Here is a 25,758-nt window from a genome sequence, read left to right as displayed (position 1 = left end):
TCTTTTCTTGATCAGCACTATTACTGCGACACCAAGTAACATAGTATGTCCATCTAGTTTAGCCTATTTTACCCCAATGTTGATCCAGAGGAAGGCGAAAATGCCCCAATGAGGTAGAAGCCAATTTTCCTCATTTAAGGGTAAAAAGTTCCTTCTCGACTCCTATTTGGCAATGAGATTAATCCCCGGATCGCCGACCCTTCTGAAGTTATGTTTTTCTACCCAAGGAAGGCATTGAGGCCCCTGTTAAACTGTTTTATCGAACTTTATGGTTCCAGCAGGTCTGAATTTAGGCCATTCTCTGTGCTTTTTACCACGGCGTTCAAAACGCAGTATATTGCTCCCATTGATTTCAATGGGGCCTCGCAGACATGCGCTCGAACGCCACGATTTTTGAGAGCTGTCTGCTCTATTTTGCAGCGTTTTTGCACTTTTTAACGCACCTCATCACCCATCACAATGATGGGGGGCATTAAAACTGTGTCTGAAAATGATGGTAAAATCACAGCGGTTTGCCGATGCTATGTGTGAGAGTGGTCTTACTTTTCACTGTTTTTCTTGTTTTTAGTTATTTAAAAATGTTTTACTAAGACTAAGGTCCCCTGCAGACGGGCGAAAATTCCACGGCGGAATTTCCCACAGAATTTCCGCCCAAACCCGCTGCCATAGGATTGCATTAGATACTGCAGTCCTATGCAGACAGCCAAGATTTGCGCTGTAAACAAATCGCGGCATGTCCTATTTCTGTGCGAGCCACTCTGAGGCCCGCACAGAAACTTCACAAGTGACACGACGGCTCTGTTCTGCACATGCGCAACTGTGCGACAGCCAGCGCAGAGCGAGACGTTGGGAGGAGGTGAGCGCCGGGCCACTGCAGGTATCCGACCCGGCCGTCTGCAGGAGGCCTACATCTGAACCTAAGCATATTATTGAAGTGACTACAGATTTTTTTTACATAATTTCTAGTCCAACCAAAAGCACAATCCGAACAACAGGCACAGATGATCATACTCGATTTACTACCACCATCTAGTAGAGGTTTAAAAAAAACAAAGGACTTGAGCTGCTCAGCTCTTTATTCCTCATGTCACATTTCGATGTATGTCTTGGAAAAAAAACCAAAACTGTTTTATCGAATTTGCCATCAAACGTCCTCAGAAAAAGTTCCACAGTCTCACTGCTCTTACAGTAAAGAACCCCCTTCTTTGTTGGTGTAGAAGTTTATATAGATTTTCAAAAATTTTTTTACTACTTTTGCACAGTAAAAACACATTTTTAAAGAAAAACAAGTGAATTTACATGGCTGCATTCTAAAATCGATTAGTATTGTTATTTTTCTTGCAACGGAGCTATGTAAGATTTTGTTTTTGGCTGGAAGAGTTGTAGTTTTTTTTTTACACCATTTTGAGGTACACTTGACTTGTCGATTTTGCTTCCTAATTTTGTGTTTTTTAGAAGACGAATAAGCGAAAAATAGCAATTTTGGCATTAGTTTTTTAAATTATTTTTACAGCGTTCACCATGTGTGATAAATAATAATGTTATTGTCTGGGACATTATAAACACAGTAATACCTATTATGTGTTACTTTTTTAAAATGTTCTTTGGTAAAAAGGGTTTCTTTAGGGAAAAATGGGTATTTTTTTAAAAACTGGATTTTTTCCCCTTAAATTAAACTTAAGTAAACTTTTTTTTTTTTTTATGCGATTTTCTTAGTCCCTCAAGGGGACTTGAAGAAGCGATTTCTAGAATTTTACACTATTACTTTTGGAGCTACATCAGCAGCCTATAAGACTACTGGAAGAGGGGTCTAATAGGCTAAGCTACACGGAGGCCTTTGTCAGGTTTTTGTCTGCCATGGGAATCCATTGGTACCATGGAAATCCATTGGTACCTTGCAATCACACTGCGGGGTGCGGACGGGTGACAGAAAGATCCCTCTACCCCTGTCATCTGCTTAAATGCTGTAATTGCTATTATTTGTGGCATGTAAAGCATTAAATTACAAGGATCTGATGTTTCTTGGCATGTGTCAGGAGCAGGAGCCTGGCTGTCAGTAGTCAGCTAAGCCACCACCTTTAAAAAGATATATGTGCAGGTTAAAACCCGATTAGTGAGGTCAGTGTAAAGGCGTATTGTCCAGCACTAAGGGGTTAATATTGATAAATTAAAACAATGGCAGAATTGAGAAGTTTTTTTCCCTGCCCTCCAAAAAATGTAATAAATGTTCTACAATACATTACAGCTGATCTCTGGGCCCGCTGCCAGCGTGGGCAGCACTTGAAATGGATAGCACTGTCCATATTGCAGTGGCCCAGTTTGGTACTACAGGTACAACTCTCATTGAAATCAGTTGGAGGTTTGACAATGGTACCCAACTGGGCTGCTGCAGTGTAGTCAGCGCCATGTGCTTCTACTTTTTTCAGCATGCAGTATAATAGCCTGAAAACTGTTAATCATGGCAGGCGGTCAAGGTTAGAGTCTTATTAACTGTGTACAGTAACTAGAGAACCTTTTTATCGTCTTCTGTTCAGGGCTCCAACTTTTCATCTACCATCTGACATTAAGACTCCATGTATCCTGGTGGGACCGGGGACGGGCATTGCACCTTTCAGAGGCTTCTGGCAGCAGAGGCTTTGTGACCTTGAGACTAAAGGTAAGAAACCTTGTAACATTGGCTTTCCACTTCAATGTCTGCAGTGAGAGTGAAGGATCTGAGCTATCAGACCAGAACTTACTTTTGTGTAGGCTTGATGAGGTCTGTAGGCCCTCACTAGATCCAGGAGAACATGTAAAGAGGGGGAACTCTGACAATCCAGTTCCCACACCCATCCTATAGACGAGGAGAAGAAGCTGCCAGGAAATCCTCACCCCCCAATATGATTTATTCATCGGGGTACAGGAAGTAAATGTTCTCTTCATGTAGATTTTCCTTTTAAAGGGAACCTGTTATAAACTCTGCGCACCATAAACCATGCTGGGATGCTTATAGTTCCAGTGATGTGGAGTCCAGGGAGCCTTTTTCATACTCGTCCGGTTCCCCGTTCCTGCAGTGTCCCCTGGCAAAGATAATGCGGGCGCAGCCAGCTTAACTGTTTTCAGTGGGCTGTGCGCATTCTCATTCATCTCTATGGAAGTGCGCAGCTTTCTGAAAAGAGTTACACTTGTGTGCATGCTGACTTTGAAGGGGCACTGGGTGATTTTGAAAAGAGGCTTACTGGACACCACGTCACCTAAACTATAAGCACTATAACTTAGTTTATAAGCAAGCAAAAATGATTTTTTGAAAAAATACACTAAAGTTTTTTGGTTTTTGTTTTTTCAAAAAAACTTTTTGTTTGTTTTTATGCTCGAGGGAGCTCTTCTAGAGCGCTCTGAAATTCATGCAGCTCTCCTTTTCACCATTGGATGCCTAAAAAGCATAGGAAGGATTCGCCCTTATAGGAGGACCGGGACTACGGGTGTGGCGCCTGGTTATCCTTCATTGGGTCCAGGTGTCCACACCAGGTAAGTCCCTGTTATCTTTTATCACAGGACATCTGTTATAGGCGCTTTTCCTAACTGTTGTCATAACTTAGTTTATGGTGCTTAGAGTTAACAAGTTCCCCTTTTTAAAGGGGTTTTCTCACTTTTTGCTACTGATGACTAATCCAAAGAAAAGGTCATCAATAGCAGATTGGCTGGGATCCACCGCTCGGTATCTGCTGATTAGTTGGATTGAACGTCCGCATTGGTGGGTGGGTGGGAGTTGGAAGTGGCTTCACTCTGAATGATGATGATGCCTGGCCGCCCATCACTGCAGCAGGTCGGAGGATCAGGAATGGCCTTAGGATAGGTCATTATTATTAAAAAGTGAGAAAAGGCCTTCAAATTAGGGTGCAGAATCCTCTAATAAGGATGAACAGGCTTTCCTTTTTCAGTGCTGAATGCAGAATGCGTAGCCCTTTTCTTACACAGGGGCCCATTATCCATCACTCTGGCTCCATAGATCTTTTCTACTTGGTAGGTCTGGTTCCTGGTGATATGACTTTGGTTTTCGGATGCAGATGTGCAGAACTTGACCACATATATAAGGAGGAAACCTTCGACGCCCAGAAGAGGGGCGCCCTCAGCCAGATCTATACTGCCTTTTCACGCCAACCAGACTGTCCAAAGGTGAGAGATAAACCCACACAAGAAATTGTTAAACAGAACCTGTCACCAGATTCGTGATGGCAGGACAGGGATGCCCATTGCCCTGTGTATGTGGTGTTCTGAAATGCATTGTTTCAGAATAAACGCACTTGAAAGTTTGACTCAAAGCTCCATTCTGAGTCAAAAATGGGGGCCATGCCAGTCTCTCCCCACCCACGGCATGTAGACTGATGGCGACAGAGAGAGAGATGTCAGTCTACATGCTGCAGGCAGGGAGTCCAATTTTAAAGTGTTTCAGAATAATACATACATGAGGGCAATAGGCATACCCTTCCTGGGCACAGGCAACACAAATCCGTTAACAGGTTCCCTTTAAGTGGTGCTTATATGAATAAGTGGTTAGAACTGTGTTGATTCTTGCTCCATGGAGCATATATGCCATCTAGTGGTCAACAACCAGAATACATATTGCTTCATCACATGCCAGAATATTCTCTACTGAAACTGGGCACAGAAACCCCACTGCTCTTTGCAATCTACTTACAGGGGGTGGTGAAGGGGTGCCCTACACTAGCTGTTCGGCCAATACTGTACTGATGGAGACTTCCTCTCTCGCACATCCCATGCTGTCATGTATAGCCCTGTTCCAATCGGCTGGAAGGCAGCATCTGAATGCCCGTCCCTGTGTTTCATATAGCCAGGGGGGCCTCTAACCTTTCTGCTGCCTAAGGCGAATAGCAAAATAAGCGCCACTCCCACCTTTCCTTTAAAAAAAAAAAGGACTTCCCTGACAGCAAAGCAAAAAACAAAAGGGTGTGTGTATAAAATATATATCTCAGATTACCCATTAGCAGGTCAGTATGTCTTAGGCCCCGCTTGTATCACAGCTCCTCCATGTGTCAGAATAACAAACCATTAAAGGCGAAGCCCCCATAATGAACTTGTCTTCTTTTTCAGACCTATGTCCAGGATATCCTGCGCACCCAGCTAGCGTGTTACGTGTATGAGGTTCTGCGTCAAAAGAATGGAAACATGTACATTTGTGGGGACGTCACCATGGCCACGGATGTCCTGCAGACGGTTCAGCTCATACTCGTGTCTCAGGGGGACATGAGCATCGTTGAAGCTGGAGACTACATTGGGGAGTTGAGGGTATGAGCTCAGTGCTGAACTTAAAGGGGGTTTAAGGGAAATACCATTAATGACCTATCATCGGGATAGGTTATCAATAGTTGATTGGTTGGGGTCTGCTACATCGGTACTTGGCCGAACAACTGATCGGGTGACCGCTATCAGTACCACAATACACAGGGGTGCGGAATGACACCTGCTGCTCCAATCCCTGCGTAGTGGTCGGTGCATCTAATTGCAGGCTGAGGTCTCATTAAAATCAGTGGAAGCTGCACCTGCTGTTACAAGCACCGACCACTACAAGGGACAGAGTAGCAGCTGCCTTTCCAATTCCCTCTGTACTGTGGCGCTGACTACGGTTGTATGATCAGCTGATCGGCTGGGGTCTGCCAAACAAGACCTTGACTGATCGACTATTGATGACCTATTCTGCTGGATTTCTGTGACTGGAGAGCTATGCATTATGGGAGCTCAGTTGTTGGGTCACATGGCTAGCTGTAGAGTGCAGATAATCCACATAGGGGACACATTTACTAAGACTGGAATTTCATACACTGGTTTTAGTAAAGCGTCCACCAGAGGAAGATGCGGCAAATAAATTCAAGGTAATATGTCTTATGTCTGGCCCTCCCATGAGCCAACAGATATGAGCTGGTGTAAACTTGCTATATAATTAACCCTATTTCTGGCATGAATTATAGTAAATTTGTCGGGCTGCAGGTGACCACATCCCTTCTACAAAGCACTATCCACTTTTGAACCCCTTCGTATATATTTATGTCCTCGGCGTGCAGGGATTGTATGGAGCAGGATCGGGAGTGATCCCGCATCATACATGGTGGGTGTAAGTTGTCTTTGACAGCTGATACCCGCCCGCAATAGCCGAGATCAGCACCAACCCTAATTGTGGCTGCTAACCCTTTAACTGCCACTGTCCATGCATTGACAGCAGCATTTAAATGTTTCAATCGATGTTCGGGGGTCCTGATCGCATCTTCCCCTGCAATGACATCACAAGGTTTTGTTTGGTTACCATGGCAGCCTAGAGCCTTCTGTTGGCCCCTAGGGCTGCAATGACTGATTGTCTATCAAAGCCTGCTGCAGGCATTGCTTAATACAGGGGTGTCAAACTCATTTTCATTGAGGGTCACATCAGCCTTATGGTTGCCTTCAAAGTGCCGATTCTAATTGTAAGACAGTATAGTAAAAGTGAACCCCATAGTGGCCCGATTGGTAATAAGGTCCCCCATAGTGGCCAGTGGCGCACACTATTATACATATATACACACACAAATGCACACTATTATAATACATGTATATATGTATACGCAGTCGCACACTAATCTAAGTATATACGCACACTATTCTACACATATACGCACAGACACACACAATTCTATACATATATGCACAGACGCACACTAATATACATATATACACACAGACACACACTATTCTATACATATGCGCACAGACGCACACTAATATACATATATATACACACAGACGCACACTGTTCTACACATATACGCACAGATGCACACTATTCTACACTTATATGCACAGACGCACACTGTTCTATACGCACACTGTTCTACATATATACGCACACTATTCTACACATATATGCACAGACACACACTAATATACATATATACACACAGACACACACTATTCTACACATATATGCACAGACACACACTAATATACATATATACACACAGACACACACTATTCTACACATATATGCACAGGCACACACTAATATACATATATACACACAGACGCACACTGTTCTGCACATATACGCACAGACGCACACTGTTCTGCACATATACGCACAGACGCACACTGTTCTGCACATATACGCACAGACGCACACTGTTCTGCACATATACGCACAGACGCACACTGTTCTGCACATATACGCACAGACGCACACTGTTCTGCACATATACGCACAGACGCACACTGTTCTGCACATATACGCACAGACGCACACTGTTCTACACTTATACGCATAGACGCACACTAATATACATATATACACACAGACGCACACTAATATACATATATACACACAGACGCACACTAATATACATATATACACACAGACGCACACTAATATACATATATACACACAGACGCACACAATTCTACATATATACGCACAGACGCACACAATTCTACATATATACGCACAGACGCACACAATTCTACATATATACGCACAGACGCACACAATTCTACACATATACGCACAGACGCACACAATTCTACACATATACGCACAGACGCACACAATTCTACACATATACGCACAGACGCACACAATTCTACACATATACGCACAGACGCACACAATTCTACACATATACGCACAGACGCACAAAATTCTACACATATACGCACAGACGCACACAATTCTACACATATACGCACAGACGCACACAATTCTACACATATACGCACAGACGCACACAATTCTACACATATACGCACAGACGCACACAATTCTACACATATACGCACAGACGCACACAATTCTACACATATACGCACAGACGCACACAATTCTACACATATACGCACACAATTCTACACATATACGCACACAATTCTACACATATACGCACAGACGCACACAATTCTACACATATACGCACAGACGCACACAATTCTACACATATACGCACAGACGCACACAATTCTACACATATATGCTCAGATGCACACTAATTTCTACACATATACGCACAGACGCACAAATTTTTTACACATATACGCACACTGTTTTACACATATACCCACAGACACACATTATTCTACACATATACGCACAGACGCACACTATTCTACACATATACGCACAGATGCACACAATTCTACACATATACGCACAGACGCACACAATTCTACACATATACGCACACAATTCTACACATATACGCACACAATTCTACACATATACGCACAGACGCACACAATTCTACACATATACGCACAGACGCACACAATTCTACACATATACGCACAGACGCACACAATTCTACACATATATGCTCAGATGCACACTAATTTCTACACATATACGCACAGACGCACAAATTTTTTACACATATACGCACACTGTTTTACACATATACCCACAGACACACATTATTCTACACATATACGCACAGACGCACACTATTCTACACATATACGCACAGATGCACACTATTCTACACAAAAACGCATAAAAAATTCTTTGAGATCAGATTGAGGATGGCTGTATCAGAGAAACAACATCATAACCGGTTAGGTTTTTAGAATTTTCTTTCTTTTTCTCTGCAGGACCAGAACCGATACCACGAGGACATTTTCGGCATCACCTTGAGAACACAGGAGGTGACATCGCGTGTGCGGTGTCAGTCTATGTCCCTGCAGGAAAAACGAGAGACGTGATGGACGCACAGAGGACATGTTCACACTGGGAGATCAGATGACTCTGCACATGTTTATTACATACAAATGGTCACAGGGAGGGGGAGGAGTGTTCAGTGACGCCCACAAATTCTGTCCTAATGAGGGGGTCAGGCACTACACCAGCCAATCACACATCATTCACAACTTGCACTACACCAGCCAATCACACACCATCCATAACTTGCACTACACCCCTGAAAGGTGATATCTGATTGCCTGTGGCGATGTATATTGGGGTTTTAAATAAAATTTTTTATAAATTGTACGCACTTAGTCACAATGGGATCTCAGCAAGACGTTATAGATGCGGGTATACAAACACTAACTCCGGGTGGGTAATATGCAGTGGTCACACCTAACACATGCAAAAGGAAAACTTTCACCATCAGAATAGGTGCCATGGTGATGCCATTCATAAGTGAACCCTCCCCCACTTCTTACATTGACGATGATGATGTGCCTCCCACATGGGGGCACTTACATAGATGTGACAAGTAACTACTGACAGTCAGCAAGAAAAAATTGGTCCATAATGTGGCTGTTCCTAGTAAGGGAGGTTGGAGTCACTCTGTGCCTCCTGTCTCCGATAATGCAGCCACCAATCACAACTTTGCGCTTATTATTTAGAAATTAACCATGGATGCTGACTGGCTGCCAAGTCAACAAGGACCTCTGTACCCCCTCTGGTTTTTGAAAAAGGAGGCTCCGTGTGCCTCAAGCCTCCCCTAGCTATTAGTGTATGGCCTGTACATATGTGTGTGAGATAAGGATGCTGATTTACACTTGTTTTGGTTATTCTTATTGTCTTATACTCATTAATAAAGAACGAATATGGTAATTAGCAGAAGACATGAACGAAGTTGGTTTGTGTGAGGTCCTTGTGAGATCTCTGCTTGAAGCCACATTATTATGTAAGAGATTGTACTGGAGTTCACATACTTATGTCATTGTGTGTCGACACATATGATGGATCTGGAACCCACCCTGGAAACATGAATTTGGAAGCTGACAAATTGTGACTTTGTTGGGTGAAACAAGGATCCTCGGGGGTGGAGGAAGTTGCTCCCAAATTTGCATTGGAGAATATGCACTAGGTTTAGTGATCAGGAACGCCTCCCATTACTGCTTGTGTACAATCATAGCACTGTTAAGTAACCAATGAGAGTTTCACATTAGAATCCGAGAACTCTCATTGGATGGCAGTGGTGCCAGAATAAGTAAGGCTGAGCTCACAGCAGCATTATGGACTCCATTATGGGAGTAAAACGTGGAATTCCTGCCCAAACTGATATGTCCTATGACCGAGCTGAACAGATTGTATTGATTATAATAGGGTCTATTTGGCTTCCCTTACGCTGTCTCACATTTTCCGAGACAAACTAGGGCTGAATGCGGTGCTATTTCGTGGACCAATCTGCGCGGGACGCCCTGGACGGAGCCTTATTAATTATTAATCAGCATTTGTTTTAATAAGCTCAGCAGCTGCCACTACATCATACACATGCAGGCCAAGGCCTTTTTTTTTTTTTTAAACAAAGTCTGGTGCTTCATGCCATCCTAGGTGGGCATTACTCCTTCCCGCTACTGGTTTTTCTGTCCCATCATTTGCTTCCCTGGAAATTACACCCTTTGCACCCGCCGGTAATTTTAACGTGCTGCTACCTAGCCTCTGTGCAGCACCAACGTACAGTTATGTCAGCTATTCTGTTGGTAATCCTGACTCCCCCCACCTCAGCTGGTAAAGCACCTGAAACAGGCTGTTACTAACAGCATGTGGTGCAGATGCTGATTGGTTCAGGTCCTGATGATATCATCAGAGTGCCAGTTACTTGAGCCACTCCTAGTACTGCCCAGTAAAGTTTGTTATAGTGACAAACTTTCCCGGGCTTTTAGCACTGTAAAAGCCCCCCCTATACTTCTGTGGTGGCAGTGTAAGATCAGAGAAGTGAGAGGCTGACCGTACTGTGAACCAGCACACATTAACCACTTGTATTATAATCACCTACCGTGTTTAGTTAGTAGAGATGATATTCTAGTGCAGCCTTTATTTTTAATAATTTATCTAGAAATAAATACATTTATAAGGGCGTGTTCACACGGAGCAAATTTTTGTACAAATCTGCACCTAAATCTGTAGCATATTTTAGTGCAGATCCAAATCCAATTCCATATGGCATCATTGGTGCCGATTTTGATGTTTTTTTACACTAACCAGGAACCGATTTCACCCTTTCAACTAAAGAGATGAAATCTGCTGCAAATGCACATCAAAATCCACAGCAATAATGTAACGCGAAATTTGGGGTGGATGAATTTCACTACATGTGAACACACCATTATATTAATTATTACTAGAGATGAGCGAGCACGCTGGGATAAGTCAGTTACTCGAGCGAGCCTCACTCTTCTCGAGTAACTGCATTCTTGTCCGAGTGTGCTCAGGCGGTGAATAGTGTTGGGGAGCGGGGAGAGAGTGAGAGAGATCTCTCTCTCTCCCCACTGCTCCCCCCCGAGCACGCTCGGACAAGAATGCAGTTACTCAAGAAGAGTGAGGCTCGCTCGAGTAACTGACTTCTCCCAGCGTGCTCGCTCATCTCTAGTTATTACATCAGTTATTTATTCATCACAATCATTTATATGAAATTTAAAAAGCTAAATATGAATGAAAATTAAAAGCAATAGATGTCAGAATTTTAACTTTGCTCAGATAGGCAATTTTTTTCAAATGTGCTTCCAAACAAGTAGAAATATCTATATCTGATAAATGTGTACAATGTGTGTATATTATATATGACTATGACAAACTTCAGTCGAAAAACTAAAGAAACAACAATTTCTAAATATTTTCCTCAATTTTGATCTTTTTACTAAGTAAACTCTACTTGTACCTGTCTACTGTCAACACCTACACAATGTCAGGATGACTCGTGTGTAAAACCTTTACAGAGTTTTTCCTCTATTAAAGTGACCTATGTAAAATTTCCAAAAATGTATCTGGTCATTAAGGCATAAACAGGCTTGGTCTTGAAGGGTTAACAGTTGCGTAACAGCTTGTATACTCTCAGGGCTCCTTCACACTGGCGATCGCGATATCGCCGCAAGAAAATCGCTGCAAAAAAAAAAACAAACAAACAAAACAAAAAAAAACAAAACGCAATTTTATTCAGGAGATGCTTTTTCTTGCAGTCTTTTCACGCGATTTCGCCACGATTTTGTAATGCTAGAGTCAATAGGACTTTCTAATGTCAAAAGCACATCGCATCAAAGAGGCAAGTTTGTGCGTTGCGATGCGATAACAAGCAGGCTCCATATGGAAACATGGGAGATAAAAATAAAACGCAAAACGCAGAAAGATAGGACATGCTCCGATTTTTTTTTTTGTCTTGCAACATCACGAGTGAAAGCATCGCAAATGTGATGAAAACCATTGAAAATCACTAGTTTCATAATTCAGAGTTTTCACTCACGCTCACATTGCACAAAAATTGCGCGATTTTATCGCCAGTGTGAAGGCGCCCTCAACATGAGGTCACATTGTTCAGGGCTGGTAACTGACAGTTAAACAAACCACAGCTAAGGTGCATTGTGAAAGTATTCCCACCCCTTGGTGTGTAAACTTCCTGTTTTGTTACATTACAGCCTGAAATTAAAATGAATTTTCATTTAGATTTTACAGGGTTCATATAGGTTTAAAAAAAAAACTTTTCCATGACAAAAGCCTGATTTTTAATGACACTTATGGAACTCTAAATACAAGCAATCAAAGGTTTGTTTGTTTTTTAGCTTTTAGCGGCATGAAAGTGTATATACCGTCTAGGTATTATTGTATCTTGTCTCCAACGGAAGAATGGGTGGAGACATGGGTTGGTTGGGTTATGACAGGTCACGCCCCTAGATCAGCTTTCCCTGCTGCTGGTGCTGTGCCATGAGGGAACCTGACCGCTAAGAGTTGCTGCTACTGTGCACTGCTGTAGGGGAGCAGACCTCACCACTGACACTGGTGCGGTCGAGGGGTACGCCAGGTGCAACCTGACAGGCCAGTCCAGGGGGACCTGTCAGTTACCGTCCGTACTGCTGGATGCTGCTGCTACTGTGCCGGCGGGGGAGCTTTTGCCGCCGCCACTGGTAGTGCTGTACAGGAGTGGACCTCATTGCCTACACTGACAGCAGAACCGCCTGCTGCAGTGGAGGGCGTTTGCCGATGTAAGCTGACAGGCGAGTCTGGCGGGGATCTGTGTGAGGAATGACGGCTGCACCAGCAGAGCCAGGATGATCTGTGAGCATGGCGGTGGTACCACAGCGAAGATAGACTGTCAGCGCGCCGGGGAGACAGGAGTGGAGATGGACTGTGAGCTCAGCGGCAGGCTGACAGGAGCAGAGACGGGATGTTAGGGTAGTGCGGCTGGGAGAAATATCAGCTTTCCAACGGGATAGGCAGTATTTGTGAAGAGGTGTGTGTCCGACGGTGAATCCGCAGCTGTGCCCATCACATAGCTCTACCCTCTAACTCACGCCTGCCAAACCATGTCTCCACCCATACATCTGGTGGAGACAAGATACAACAATACCTACCGTGTATTAAGTACACAGTATATATACTTTGAAACAAAGTTTTACAAGGGACACTTAAAAAATCTGTAATGTTTAAGTAAACTCTTATTCTGCCAGTAGTTAACCTGAACATTACAGAATCTAGACCACCACTACAACAGAATTAAATTAAGCGAGTTTGCCAAAAGTTTTTTTTTTTTTTTAAACAGACTTTACTCTGATAGAAAACAATATTTTGACAAACCAGCTTCTTTGATTCTGTCGATCACCCAATGATCCTTCAATCTTTAGCGGATGAACTAGAGTCAATGAACTTAAATAGAAGACAAAGTAATCTCTCAGTGATACGGGTGAGAAAAGCACCGATTCGACTCTTAGCAAGACTCAGAAAAAAATTACAATAGCAAACACAAAAATCCATGACTTTCATTGAATTCCAGGTTTTCCATGACCTGTATGAACCCTGTTTTACGTAAGGAACCTGATAAAATTACCACTTTGGTACAGAAGAACGAAAAAACATACTTGGTTTCAAAAAACAAAACAGAAAAGTTGTGAGTGCATATGTATTTACCCCCTGTATATGAATTCATCCTCTTCATATTAATTCAACTCCTTTGGTACGAAGCCCCTAAATAAGTTCTGGTCCAACAAATTAACATCAGAAGTCACATCATTAGTTGAGTATAGTCCCCCTCTGTGCAGTCAGTCACATGATCTGTCACCATGAAAGGCCCTAAATCTACACCACCACTAAACAATATGAAGAACAAGGCGCTCTCCAAAAGTTGTCAGACAAAGTTGTGGAGAAATATAGATCAGGGTGGACTATATAAAAAATATCCCAAACTTTGAACATCCCCAGAGCCCTATTACATCCATCATAACAATAGAAAGAATATGGTGCAAGTACAAACCCAATAAGAGAAGGAAATATGGATGGCAGTAAAGACAGGGCAATTCTAGAAGAAAAGTTGTGACATCTGCTATAGATATGAAACCAAGATGGAGGTTCACCTTCCAGCAGGGCAATGACCCTAAACATAATGCTAAAGCTACACTGGAGATGTTTAAGGGGAAACATGGACAATTCTTGGAATAGACCTCAATCCAATGGAGAATCTGTGGCAGAACTTGAAGACTGCTGTACACCAACTCAAGGAGCTGGGGCAGTTTTGCCTGGGAGAATAGGTCCAACTCCCCGTCTCTAGATGTGCTGAGCTAATAGAAAGCGCTAAAAGATTTGCATCTGTAATTGAAGAAGGTGATTTCACAAGGTAGTAACTTTCAGGGGGTGAATACTCTTGCTCCTCAAAATTCTGTGCGCCTTAGACCCCATTTACACTTAGTTTGAGTGACAGCTTTGAGCGATCATCTTTGCATACTTTATAGTAGCTAATTAGCTACTATAGAGCTATGCAGGCACAGCAGAACACAGACGCGGCCACTAATAGAACAATACAGCTGTTTTGCTTAAGCAAACAGCTGTATTCTTCTCCGCTCTTACTGCCAGTGTCCCTGCTGTGAATTCACAGCAGGACACAGGCACAGAGAATCTTATCAGCGCAGCTGGCTGATAACAGTCAGTGATCAGCGACTCCTGCACGAAGTCCCTGCATTTAGACAGAACGAGAATCGCTCAAAAGACGGCTTTGAGCGATTCACGTTGTGTCTAAATAGGCCTTAAATTCTTGCTTGGGTCCCAGTAACAAAATATATCTTGCACCTTCGACATGGTTAACGAGTTGTGTAAATGAGATTATACAAAACACCTCAATAATATACATCAATTCTAGTTTGTGATGCAACAAAACAGGAAAAACACCAAAGGCATATGTATGTATATAAGTGTGTGAATACTTTCGCGAAGGCATTGTATATGTATGGCTGTGCCTTAACACCTGTCTCAGTTTTGGGATATTGCGGTCCATTTATGGTCCTGGATGAATGCCAGTCCTGCATGTGGTTGGAGTGGATGTAGAGTAAATGTCTCTGGAGAGGCTCAGCACTGGTGATACAGGACATAAAACACGGAGCAAAGGGCAGAGATCAAATTGTAATCAGCCTTCGAAGCCCAGAAATAGTGACTGTAGAACAGGTGAACACAGAGTAATAGACTTTATGGACCTGTCCACTCCTCAGCTTGAAATGGCTGATAACAGGAAACATTGTGCAAAACGTAAACAGTACATTAAATGGCAATAGAAGACAGTGCGCTTGTGTAAATGCATTTAACCCCATCCCTTTCGGACGTGTGCCCTACACATATGGTGCATGTCGGGTGTCTGTGTATAGAATGGGCTTGGGAGTAGTGCCCACTACATACACAGCACAGCCATCTTTTGCCGCTGACACCCATGGACAACAGTCGCGATAAGCGTTCACACTGATTGCAGCTGTTCATCCGTTAAATACTGCTGTCAATTCTGATAGCAGCATTTAAATGCCGCGAACAGCATTTGGGACTCCCAAACAGCCCCTCCGCAATGTGATCAGGAAATGCCATTCAGTTGTCATAGAAGCCCTGAATATCAAGGCGTGCTTAATAGACTGACTGTCAAAAAACAATATAATGCAATACTATAGTATTGCACTATACTGTATGAGTGAAAAAAATAAAACTATTTTTTGGGAGAGCCCCTGTGGGGACTCCGAAAAAAATAAAAAAATTAAATCGTACTACATAAAAAAAAAAACAAAAAAAAAAACAAAACACTATATAAAAGGTTGGTATCACCATAATCGTACTGACCCACAGAATAAAGACAACATCATTTCTTACTGCACTGTGTATGTTATAAACGTAATTCCCCCCCCCCCCCCAAAAAAAAATTATGCAATTTCACATCTTTGCATTTCTCCCGACGTAGAAACGTTTTGACCTTTTGCAGCACATCACATAGGATCTTAGAGGGTACCATTAATAAAAATACAGCTAATCCCACAAACAATAAGAGAAAAATAAGAGACATGATTTTCTGAAAGTGGGGAGGAAAAAAGAAAATAAGAAAAGCAAAAAGGGCCGCAGAGGGAAGGGGTTAATGAAAATGTGCCCACAAGTTCTGCACAGCAGCGCCCCCACCCCTGGCACCATTGTTGCTATGCTGATAGATAAGCGATGTGACTACATTAAGAAATCACACAGACGCCATCATTAGCTACAAGGATGTAAACATTTATTGCAAAATGCGCCATGCCATAGCCCGCGTCTGCAGTGCGTCAGTACAGAGTGTGGCCAGCTCCAGCGGGCACAGAGCTGCCACTGCCTCCTCATCCATGGGCACTGCTTGGCACAGTCATCGTGGTAGGGGATTGGTCTAATCTCTCCTCTGAGGTGAGTGTACACAGCATGTATGTTGTCCCCTGCTATATACAGATGGAGTGGACCTTGTGCCCCAGGACACCATCAAATATCCCATAAAGCACCAAATTCTTCACCTCTACAATACTCTATACACTATGATAGACGGTGGCTAGAGCTCCAGCCTCATAGAGGCAGAGACCTACAGAAAGGATGTATAGAAAGACTATTACAGCCGAGGCTGATAACAGGGAGCACTACCTGGGGCCATCCTCAAATGTCGAGTGGTCCCTATGGGCTGTATAAACACATGAGGAGGAGCCTTTTTCCCTTTGCACACCTCACTTCCTGAGCAGCAGCGACCAACCCTTGTGTAGCAGAATAGTGTTATAACCCCCCTCACTAGAGTCTTTACGGGGGTCTGTACCTTTAAGCATTTTTAAGGTTATTCTAATAGGCAGCCAGCACAGAGAACTATGTCCATGGAGGCAGGGGGGTAGTCACCAGCTGGCGTGCAGTTCCATGGAGAGCCCCTTTACTAGAAAAAAAAATTAAAAAAACATTCAAAAAGAGGAGGGTCGTTTCCACGTGTAGTAATATGGATCAGCAAGTGGGCTGGTGCAATTCCTGGTGTCCATTGAACAGGTGATGACGCCCCCTAGAGGCATAGATGAAAGCAGCACATGAAATGTGTTTGGCGCAGCATTGCTTAGATATGAATGTGGCTCCCCTGCCACGCACAGGCAGCTCACCCCAGTACAAAAGGCACTTCTAAAACGCATGTCCTGGCATCCACCATTGGGATTTAGCACCACCCCACCGGCTGTGATGTCATCCTTGATGGCGGAGTGCTCTGTACGCCTTCAATGATAAGTAGTGTTTCGACAATGACGGAACCACTTCAAAGCACCTGGAGGTTCCTGCATGGTAGTCGGCAGGAGTCTCTGATTGGACAGGGCGGCCTCTAGCGAGCCGCGTCCTGGTGGTTCATCGTTAAGTCCGTGAAGTTGAGGTTCTCAGGGATGATACATAATAACACTGTAAGGAGCTACAAACAGCGAGTAGCTTATTCAAGTCATTGACACGGGGCCCCGTTGGGTACAGCGAATATCACCAAAAGTCCCCCCCCCCCATCCGTTGTCATAAAAGCCAAGCACACACACCGGTATCTTCTGAAATCACGGACATCGGGAGGAGAGGGGGCCCCAAGATCCCATCCCATGTACAAAAGTCTTCAAATCCCAAGGTCAACAGATCTGATAAAAGGGACCTACAAGAAAACAGAAATGACAATAGTGATGAGCTGCGGAGTGTGCAGCTAAGCTTATCATGTGTGCTGAGCTGGAGTATCAAAGCCAGTCATGTGTGATACACCCTGCTGAACCCGTGTATCTAATCTTACTTGGTTATGGATTAGATACACATAGTTCTAGATTCCCCAACTATAACATTTATAACACACTATATAATGTACAGAATAAGCCTTTATTATATACCGACGTGCCAAAACTCATGGGACAGTAATTAATTGTGTAGGACACCCTCCAGCATGGCGAAGTGCAGCGACTAAACGTGGCATCGATTCCACAAGTGGATCGTGACGTCTGGAGGGACTTGAGCCATTCAGCCTGGAGAGCCCCCACAGCTCCGTGGGATTTGTGGGTTGAGGATCTCGAGTGCACATGGACATCACCACATCCCATAAATACTTGATGTGGCATTCATAGGAACTCTCCCGAATGCTCCTCAAACAAAATCAGGGCAACATGGACCCTATGGCATGGTGCATTATTCTGTTGGAATATCCCATCATTTTGGGATACATGAAGTCCATGAAGGGCTGAAAATGGCCAACAAGCAGTGAAACTTAGCGGGATCCAGTCAATACTGTATTTAGGTGCACTAGTGGACCCAACCTATGCCTTGAGAACTGACCCCACACCAGTATGGAGCCACCACCAGGCTTCTTTGGGTCCGCACCACAAACAAACCCTACCATCAGCCCGAAACAAATGGTATCCTGACTAATCGGACCATGCCACATGTTGTCAATCCTCTAGGTTCCAGTTAATAACCTCACAAGCCCGGGTGAGGCGCTGTGTGTTTGATGTTGTGGTGCTAACAAAGGCCTCTGGTGGTTCTACGGCCGCCTGCAGACGAGCGGAAATCCCGCGGGATTTCCGCCACTCAAAGCCTGCATAGGATTGTGTTAACAAACGCAATGCTATGCAGACGGCCACGGTTTGGCCGCGCGAAATGTCGCGCGGCAAACAAACCGCGGCATGTCCTATTTTTGTGCGAGGCTCGCAAAGCCTCGCACAGAAACGTCACTCACGCAGCCGGTGGCTCCGGTCTGCGCATGCGCCAGCTGCCCGGCAGCTGGCACATGAAAGAGTCGGGGCCGCCGGGCGCGGGTGAGTACGTGCTCATCCCTGCAGGCGCTCGGGTCGGGTCCCGCGGCGAGAATTCTCGCCGCCGGATCCGACCCGCTCGTCTGCAGGCGGCCTTCTGCTCCCATATCCCATGGAAATAACGCTGCGCTGACCTGCGCGCGGGGCCTCCTGCGGGGCATACGCGCGGGGCCTCGCGCGGGGCCTCCTGCGCTGACTGGATGTGAATTCTGTAGCATTTGCTAGTCTCCTCGCACGGATATTTTTAAACAGATGGTTACAGTCACAATCATTAAGCACACAAGGGGGGCTACTACAGATGGTAGTGCCTTCTATGATGTATTCCTGGTACACACATGACACTTTGGATTAAGGAATGTTAAATGCCCACAGAACCTTGGAAATAGAACATTCCCTCTGTTTGGCGCCCACTATCACGCCGCATTTGATCTCCGATAATTCCCCTCCCTTGCCATGAGCACGCTGGCCAATATTCAACCTCACTCACAAAAAAAACGCCTCACAAATTATACAGACGTGGGCGTTCCCAAGCGTCACCTGAGGTAACGCCACCTCATAATCAATTTACATACTGCTACCCCGTGACTTTTGGTATGTCAGTGTAGTAAGCAATTAATCACATTTATCCCCTTCCCCTTTTAGGCTGTCTTCCAGTGCACCTGCTGCCCCCCTTCCCCTTTAGGCTGTCTTCCAGTGCACCTGCTGCCCCCTCCCCCTTTAGGCTGTCTTCCAGTGCACCCAATGCCTTCCTCCCCTGTACCTCAACTCACAGTAGTCACATGTGCTAACTGCTTCCACTGCTGCTTGTGCTGTGTCCGGCTGATGCTGCCTGCAGGGGGGTTCTTTCTTCTGCCTCTTGTTCTTCTTCCTCCCAGCCACCGAGATGCAAACCCCGATATCCAGACCGATGACAGGATCTACTGACTGCAGTGTGCAAAGATAAGAGACAATGTACTACTAGGGCTCACTCACATGGGCATATGTAGTCCAAATATTCTTCACACGTGTAAAATATGCATTACACAGCAAATACGCCCATAGCCTATATTTTGCTTAATAGTTCACCAAAATAGGACGGGTTAGTTTTTTTTTCACGTGTGAGTAGCCCGATAGAAGTCAATGGGCTTTTAGCAGCGTGTAATATGAAGGGACAATACACCCATGTAATTGAGCCCTCACTGTGAAGGCCTGAGGACAGTCAAGGAGAAGATATTACAAAGACTAGAAAGTCTATCAAGCCCAGAACATAAGAGGATGGGGGGGGGGGGGGGGGAATTCTTTGCATATCATTCCATTATTAGTGTCCATGAAATCATCACATGCAATATACCTGGGGGCTGTCTTTGATGTGGTGACATGTCTGCCGCCTGCCACATCCCTAGAGGGCGCTGTGACGAGCCCTGATTCTGATGTACCTGGAATGACAATAATCCCAGCATTACTCACCTTCTACTGACACTATGTGGGGACCACAGGCCGGAGCATTGCACTGACTCAGGTCATGTATGTAAACAGCTATGTAGTCTTACCTCATGCATGTAAATGGCATGAAGACTCATCTCAGCAGATGCAAATTCTGAGGCCAGCAGGGACGAGCGGGTGATGCTCTGCATCTGGGAGTCACTCTGAGACATGGTGCTGAAACAGACAACAGGATCACTAAGTCAAGCAGTTATTAGAGCAACAACAAACCCTAAAATCTGACACACCACGACTGAGAAAGAAGAGCAAGATCATAGAAAATAAGGGACCGCAATCCTTATCAATCGCCGCATGTAACCAGTGATGTAATGACGGATACAATGTATTGGTCAAAAAAAGTGAAGAGCTCAGAAGACTTTCCATTTTGTCAAATCAAGTTTTCCTTCATAATTCTGCACTCAATATCCCCATAATGACGTTGTTAGAAATTTTTGTACATTTTTTAAAAATGAAAAACTAACATTTTGCCCTATTCAGACGCTTTGGTATGGCACTTGAAATTTAGCTCTAGAGCCTCCCATTTCTCTTGGTTATCTTTGAGATGTTTCTACAACTTGATTGGAGTCACCTGTGGAAAATTCAGTGGATTGGATATCATTTCAAAGACACCCCCTTTCTATATAAGGTCTCACAGCACACAATGCATATCAGAGCCAAAACCAAGCTATGAGGAGGAAAGTACTGCCTGTAGAGCTCAGAGACAGGATTGTGTGGAGGCACAGATCTGAAGAAAGCTGGAGTTTACCAATCAGCACCTAGAGGACCTCAGACGGTGAGAAACAAGATTCTCTTGTCTGATGAAACCAAGATTGAACTTTTTGGCCTCAGTCCTAAGCATTTTATCTGGAGGAAACCAGTTACTGCTCATCCCCTGCCCAATGCCATCCCTACAGTGACACAGGGTGATGGCACTGGTCAGGGCTAATGGAAAGCTGAATGGAGCCAAGTACAGAGATATTCTTAATGAGAACCTGATCTAGAACACAAGGGACCTCAGACGGGGCAGAAGCTTCACCTTCCAACAAGGCAATGAACCTAAGCACACAGCCAGGACAACACAGGAGGGGCTTAGGGACAACTCTGTGAAAGTCCATGAGTGGCCCAGCCAGAACCTGGACTCGAAATCCATCAAATATCTCTGGAGGGTCCTGAAACTGGACCCATCCAACCTGACAGCTTGAGATGATCTGCAGAAAAGAATGGCAAACAATTCCAAAATCCAGGTGTGCAAACCTTGTGGCATCACACTCAAGAAGACTGGAGGCTGTAATCACTGCCAAAGGTGCTTCAACGAAGTACTGAGTGCGGGGTGTGAATACTTATGTCAGTGCAAAATGTTATTTGTACTATTTTTTTTAAATGACAAACTATTTCTAACATTCTGTTTTCACTTTGCCAATCTGGGGTACTGAGCGCAGAATGAGAGGGAACACATGAAAGAGTTTGAAGACTTTCAAAATGCATTGTATCTACAAGTGTATTACAGATCATATAGTGAATTGCGTATGATCCCCCCCCCCCCCCCCCAAAAAAAAAGTGTAACTTTTTTCTCCTCCTTAATCTTATTTTAACACGTGCTCTCCTAAATCAGTGATTCCCAACTGGGGTGCCATGGCTCTCTGGCTGGAAATCATGTTGGTACTGTTGTGCCTTGACGCAGTGGTGTAGCAAGGTGGGTGCGGGAGGGGCACTGCCCTCTAGCGCCTGTTAACCCTCCCCCGGCAGTCCTGTCATGAGGGGACACACAGACCTGCAGAGCTAGCAACTTCCAGGACTTCCGATGTCATGTTATACCCTGTGTGGGAGGAGTCAGGGATCACATGACCACGGGGGAGCTCAGTAAATGTAAGACTCTGCTGTGTTCTGTGTGTGTGTGTTGGAGTTGTGGGGGTAAGGATGGATGGATGGAGAGAGTGGAGGTGTGGGAGTCAGGATGGATGGATGGATGGATGGAGTGAGTGAGTGGAGCTGTGGGGGTCAGGATGGATGGATTGAGTGAGTCAGCGAGTGGAGCTGTGGGGGTCAGGAAGGATGTAGCAGAGTTGTCTTTGTGATGTCTGGGGATCAGGATGGATATAGCAGAGCTGTGTATTCAATGTGTGGGGATCAGGATGTATGTACTAGAGTTATGTGTGTGTGATGTCTGGGGATCAGGATAAATATAGTGGAGCTGTGTGTGTGATGTCTGGGGATCAGAATGGATGTAGTGGAGCTGTGTGTGATGTATGAGGATCAGGATGGATGTAGTAGAGTTGTGTGTGTGATGTCTGGGGATCAGGATGGATGTAGTGGATTTGTGTGTGTGATGTCTGGGGATCAGGATGGATGTAGTGGAGTTGTGTGTGTGATGTCTGGGGATCAGGATGGATGTAGTGGAGTTGTGTGTGTGTGATGTGTGGGGATCATGATGGATGTAGCGGAGCTGTGTGTGATGTGTGGGGATCATGATGGATGTAGCGGAGCTGTGTGTGATGTGTGGGGATCATGATGGATGTAGCGGAGCTGTGTGTGATGTGTGGGGATCATGATGGATGTAGCGGAGCTGTGTGTGATGTGTGGGGATCATGATGGATGTAGCGGAGCTGTGTCTGTGGTGTGGTGATCAGGATATATGTATGCTTATGTCGACGAACCCATTGAAAGCAATTGGTTTTATTCCAAAATTGCGCGTGTAATACACTGGGCAAACACGCTTGTGTGAACAAGCCCTAATATGAAACCATCAAAATTTGCCACTGACCTCTGCTGCAGGACAGTACGGTCACTGTTGTACAGTGAAGTATTGGAGTGCATCCCTTGTGGTCGGCCGGAGATCTGCGATGCGGAGAGAGATGCCAAGACACTTGCTGCAGCAGACGCTGTTGTAGTGGGCTGAGCAAAGCGGCGGTCTCGGGTGGGTAACCCACTGGCAGTAAGAACTGGATGTACCAAGACACTGGCCAGCAAATTATCAGGCTAAAGTGGGATGAAACAGCAGAATTAGCAATGGGGAAAGGAAATAGTGATAAATGACGCACAGGGAGGATCTAAGAGGTAGGGCATAATAGTACTGACCGCAGTCCCAGACTCATTAGACAGGATGGAGCTGCAGATTGGGGCATCACACAGAATCTGCTGGGCAGGAGGAGCGTTGGCAGCGTCCTGCTGGACTTTCTCTTTCACATGGCCAATGAACACAGAACTCTCCAGCGGGGGGTGCCACTGCGGGTTTGTGATTGCAAAGTGCATCAAAGACAACTCCGTCTTCCCGTTCTCCGCCTGTTGGTATACGGAGGCCTGAGTCTGACCCTCTGACATCCACTGTGGGCAAGACAGAATGGTGTAAGGCGATTAAAGTGAGGCTTTAAAAGGGCAACATTCTGGGGCACATGCAAAAATGACACCGTCTGTAGGAATATATGGAGTCAAATGTACCAAAAGCCTTAGCGCCATTTTTGCAACCATTTTTAAAAGCATCTAAAAAGGAAAAACTTCCCATTTTGTGTATACAGTTGTTATGCAAACCCATGTGTTTCTATGGTTACAAAAACAACAAAGCCAGTATAGTCTGATCCCGCAGTCATATACTCCACCACTGCTCTCCTAGAAGAAAGGGCAGAGGAAATGGATCAAATACAGGGTTTGTGGCTGTAACCATGTAGACACACAGGTCTGCATAGAAGCTGTATACATATTGGTAATCAGTGGGACTTACAAATTTGCTTCATTTATACATTAGATGCACTGGAGCAATTAACAATTGGTTACAGTAATTTTAACACCCTTTAGGCCCCCTGTCCACGGGCGATGCAGAATATCGCTAGCGGAGAATCGTGGCATGCCGCAATTTGAGTCCTGCGAGCGGAGAATCGCAATGATACTCGGCTCGTGCACAGGAGGCTGCACTTTCCATAGCACCGCTATGGAAAGTGTGCACTGCGTTACCCATGGCCGGATTATCGCCGCAGGTAACACACTGCCCAATGGCCCGTGGACAGGAGCCCTTAAAGTGAACTCCACCTGGGAGACACTTTACTCTTTAACATTGCCCTGCGATTGGTCACCTGTGGGTTTCCATGTTTCCTGATGTCCATTTGAGCAAAAGAACAGATATCACCGACTCCCACAACTTCCACAGAAAAGTTTCGGAAGAAATCAATGATCTCCAGGGATTTGTGGCGAAGAGAGAAGATGAGGATAAACGGGGTGATGATGGGGCTGAGAAGTTCTTCTAGAATAAAGACCTACGGGAGCAGAAACATGAAGCTGATATAAAACACGTGAACCCCAAAACCCACCCAATGAGAAACTCTACAGCATATGACAGAACCTGCACTACACCGCACTAGGACTGCAGAATGTACACTAGAATTCCCAACACCTCTACATATGAAGGCAGAACATACACTATATTGCACCATGACTGCAGAACCTGCACAATCTATACCACATCATACTACACTGCAACACCACTACATAAGATTGTAGAAATTACATTATGCCGCACCATGACTGCAGAGCTTGCGGTGCATTATAATCACATTACTGCAGAACCTGCACCATTCACCACCACTACATATGTCTGCCCAACCCATAATACACTGCACCATGACTGCAGAACCTCCTCAACCCAACACTACTACAAATGACCACAGAACCAGCACTGTACCACCCAGAACCACTACATTTGACTGTGGAACTTACGCTACACCACCTCGTCGTATACCTGTAAAACCAGCAGTGCACCAACCAACACTTCTACACATGACTACTGCAACACATGACTGTATAAGATACACTTGACTACAGAACCAACAGTAGACCACCCAATACTACAAAACCTACACTAGACCACCCAACACAACAGGACTACAGCCGCACTGCAACAAGTCTGCAGATCCATTAGTGCACCACGGACCACTACTGCATATATGCACAGAATTAGCACCACTACATATGACTGACACCCACATTGACTATATCATTCCTCCCAAAGACTATAAGTCCTAAGAACTCCTTACCGCCTTGTATTGGAAGAGCTGTGCCAACTCATCGCGGGTCTCTGACTTATGAGCATGCCCCTGCCAGTGGTCGGGCATGTAGTGGATATGGGCAAGGACACATTGCAGCAGCTGTTCCGGGCACCACACCATGTGCTCATCAGGGATAAACGACCTGCATAGAGAGAAACGTTAACAAGGAGACGAGAAACTATACTCCACCTGCACATGACCTCTACAGTAACTCCACTCCTCCGGGATGTGCATTCCCATTCAGTCAGGATGGTAAATGCTCCATTGA

The 25,758-nt window shown here is 44.8% G+C and overlaps 2 protein-coding genes across 8 annotated transcripts in view; one reads left to right on the top strand and one right to left on the bottom strand.

Annotated features, from left to right (window-relative positions):
- The window catches only part of NOS3 (nitric oxide synthase 3), an 80,825-nt gene extending 71,245 nt beyond the window's left edge, over positions 1-9,580 (top strand). For all 3 annotated transcript variants that reach the window (XM_066585378.1, XM_066585377.1, XM_066585379.1), the window contains 4 exons: positions 2,535-2,656; positions 4,007-4,155; positions 5,092-5,286; positions 8,602-9,580. In XM_066585378.1, the coding sequence (XP_066441475.1) occupies positions 2,535-2,656; positions 4,007-4,155; positions 5,092-5,286; positions 8,602-8,712 (577 nt within the window). In that variant the 3' untranslated portion in view covers positions 8,713-9,580. The remainder of the gene's footprint in view (positions 1-2,534; positions 2,657-4,006; positions 4,156-5,091; positions 5,287-8,601) is intronic.
- Positions 9,581-16,438: 6,858 nt separating this feature from the next.
- LOC136586826 (autophagy-related protein 9A-like) overlaps positions 16,439-25,758 on the bottom strand; it is a 32,180-nt gene continuing 22,860 nt past the window's right edge. For 4 of the 5 annotated variants that reach the window (XM_066585069.1, XM_066585070.1, XM_066585067.1 and 1 more), the window contains 8 exons: positions 25,479-25,632; positions 24,522-24,701; positions 23,533-23,778; positions 23,219-23,433; positions 20,526-20,634; positions 20,327-20,411; positions 19,767-19,920; positions 16,439-17,855 (listed from right to left, as the gene is read on the bottom strand). In XM_066585069.1, coding sequence (XP_066441166.1) covers positions 19,781-19,920; positions 20,327-20,411; positions 20,526-20,634; positions 23,219-23,433; positions 23,533-23,778; positions 24,522-24,701; positions 25,479-25,632 — 1,129 coding nt within the window. In that variant the 3' untranslated portion in view covers positions 16,439-17,855; positions 19,767-19,780. Of the gene's footprint in view, positions 17,856-19,756; positions 19,921-20,326; positions 20,412-20,525; positions 20,635-23,218; positions 23,434-23,532; positions 23,779-24,521; positions 24,702-25,478; positions 25,633-25,758 lie in introns of all 5 variants that reach the window. The other variant, XM_066585071.1, reaches the window with a different exon arrangement.

The sequence above is a fragment of the Eleutherodactylus coqui genome, chromosome 12 (genome assembly GCF_035609145.1).
Source record: "Eleutherodactylus coqui strain aEleCoq1 chromosome 12, aEleCoq1.hap1, whole genome shotgun sequence".
Classification (NCBI taxonomy): Eukaryota; Metazoa; Chordata; class Amphibia; order Anura; family Eleutherodactylidae; genus Eleutherodactylus; species Eleutherodactylus coqui.
This window is presented reverse-complemented; position numbering and strand designations above follow the sequence as displayed.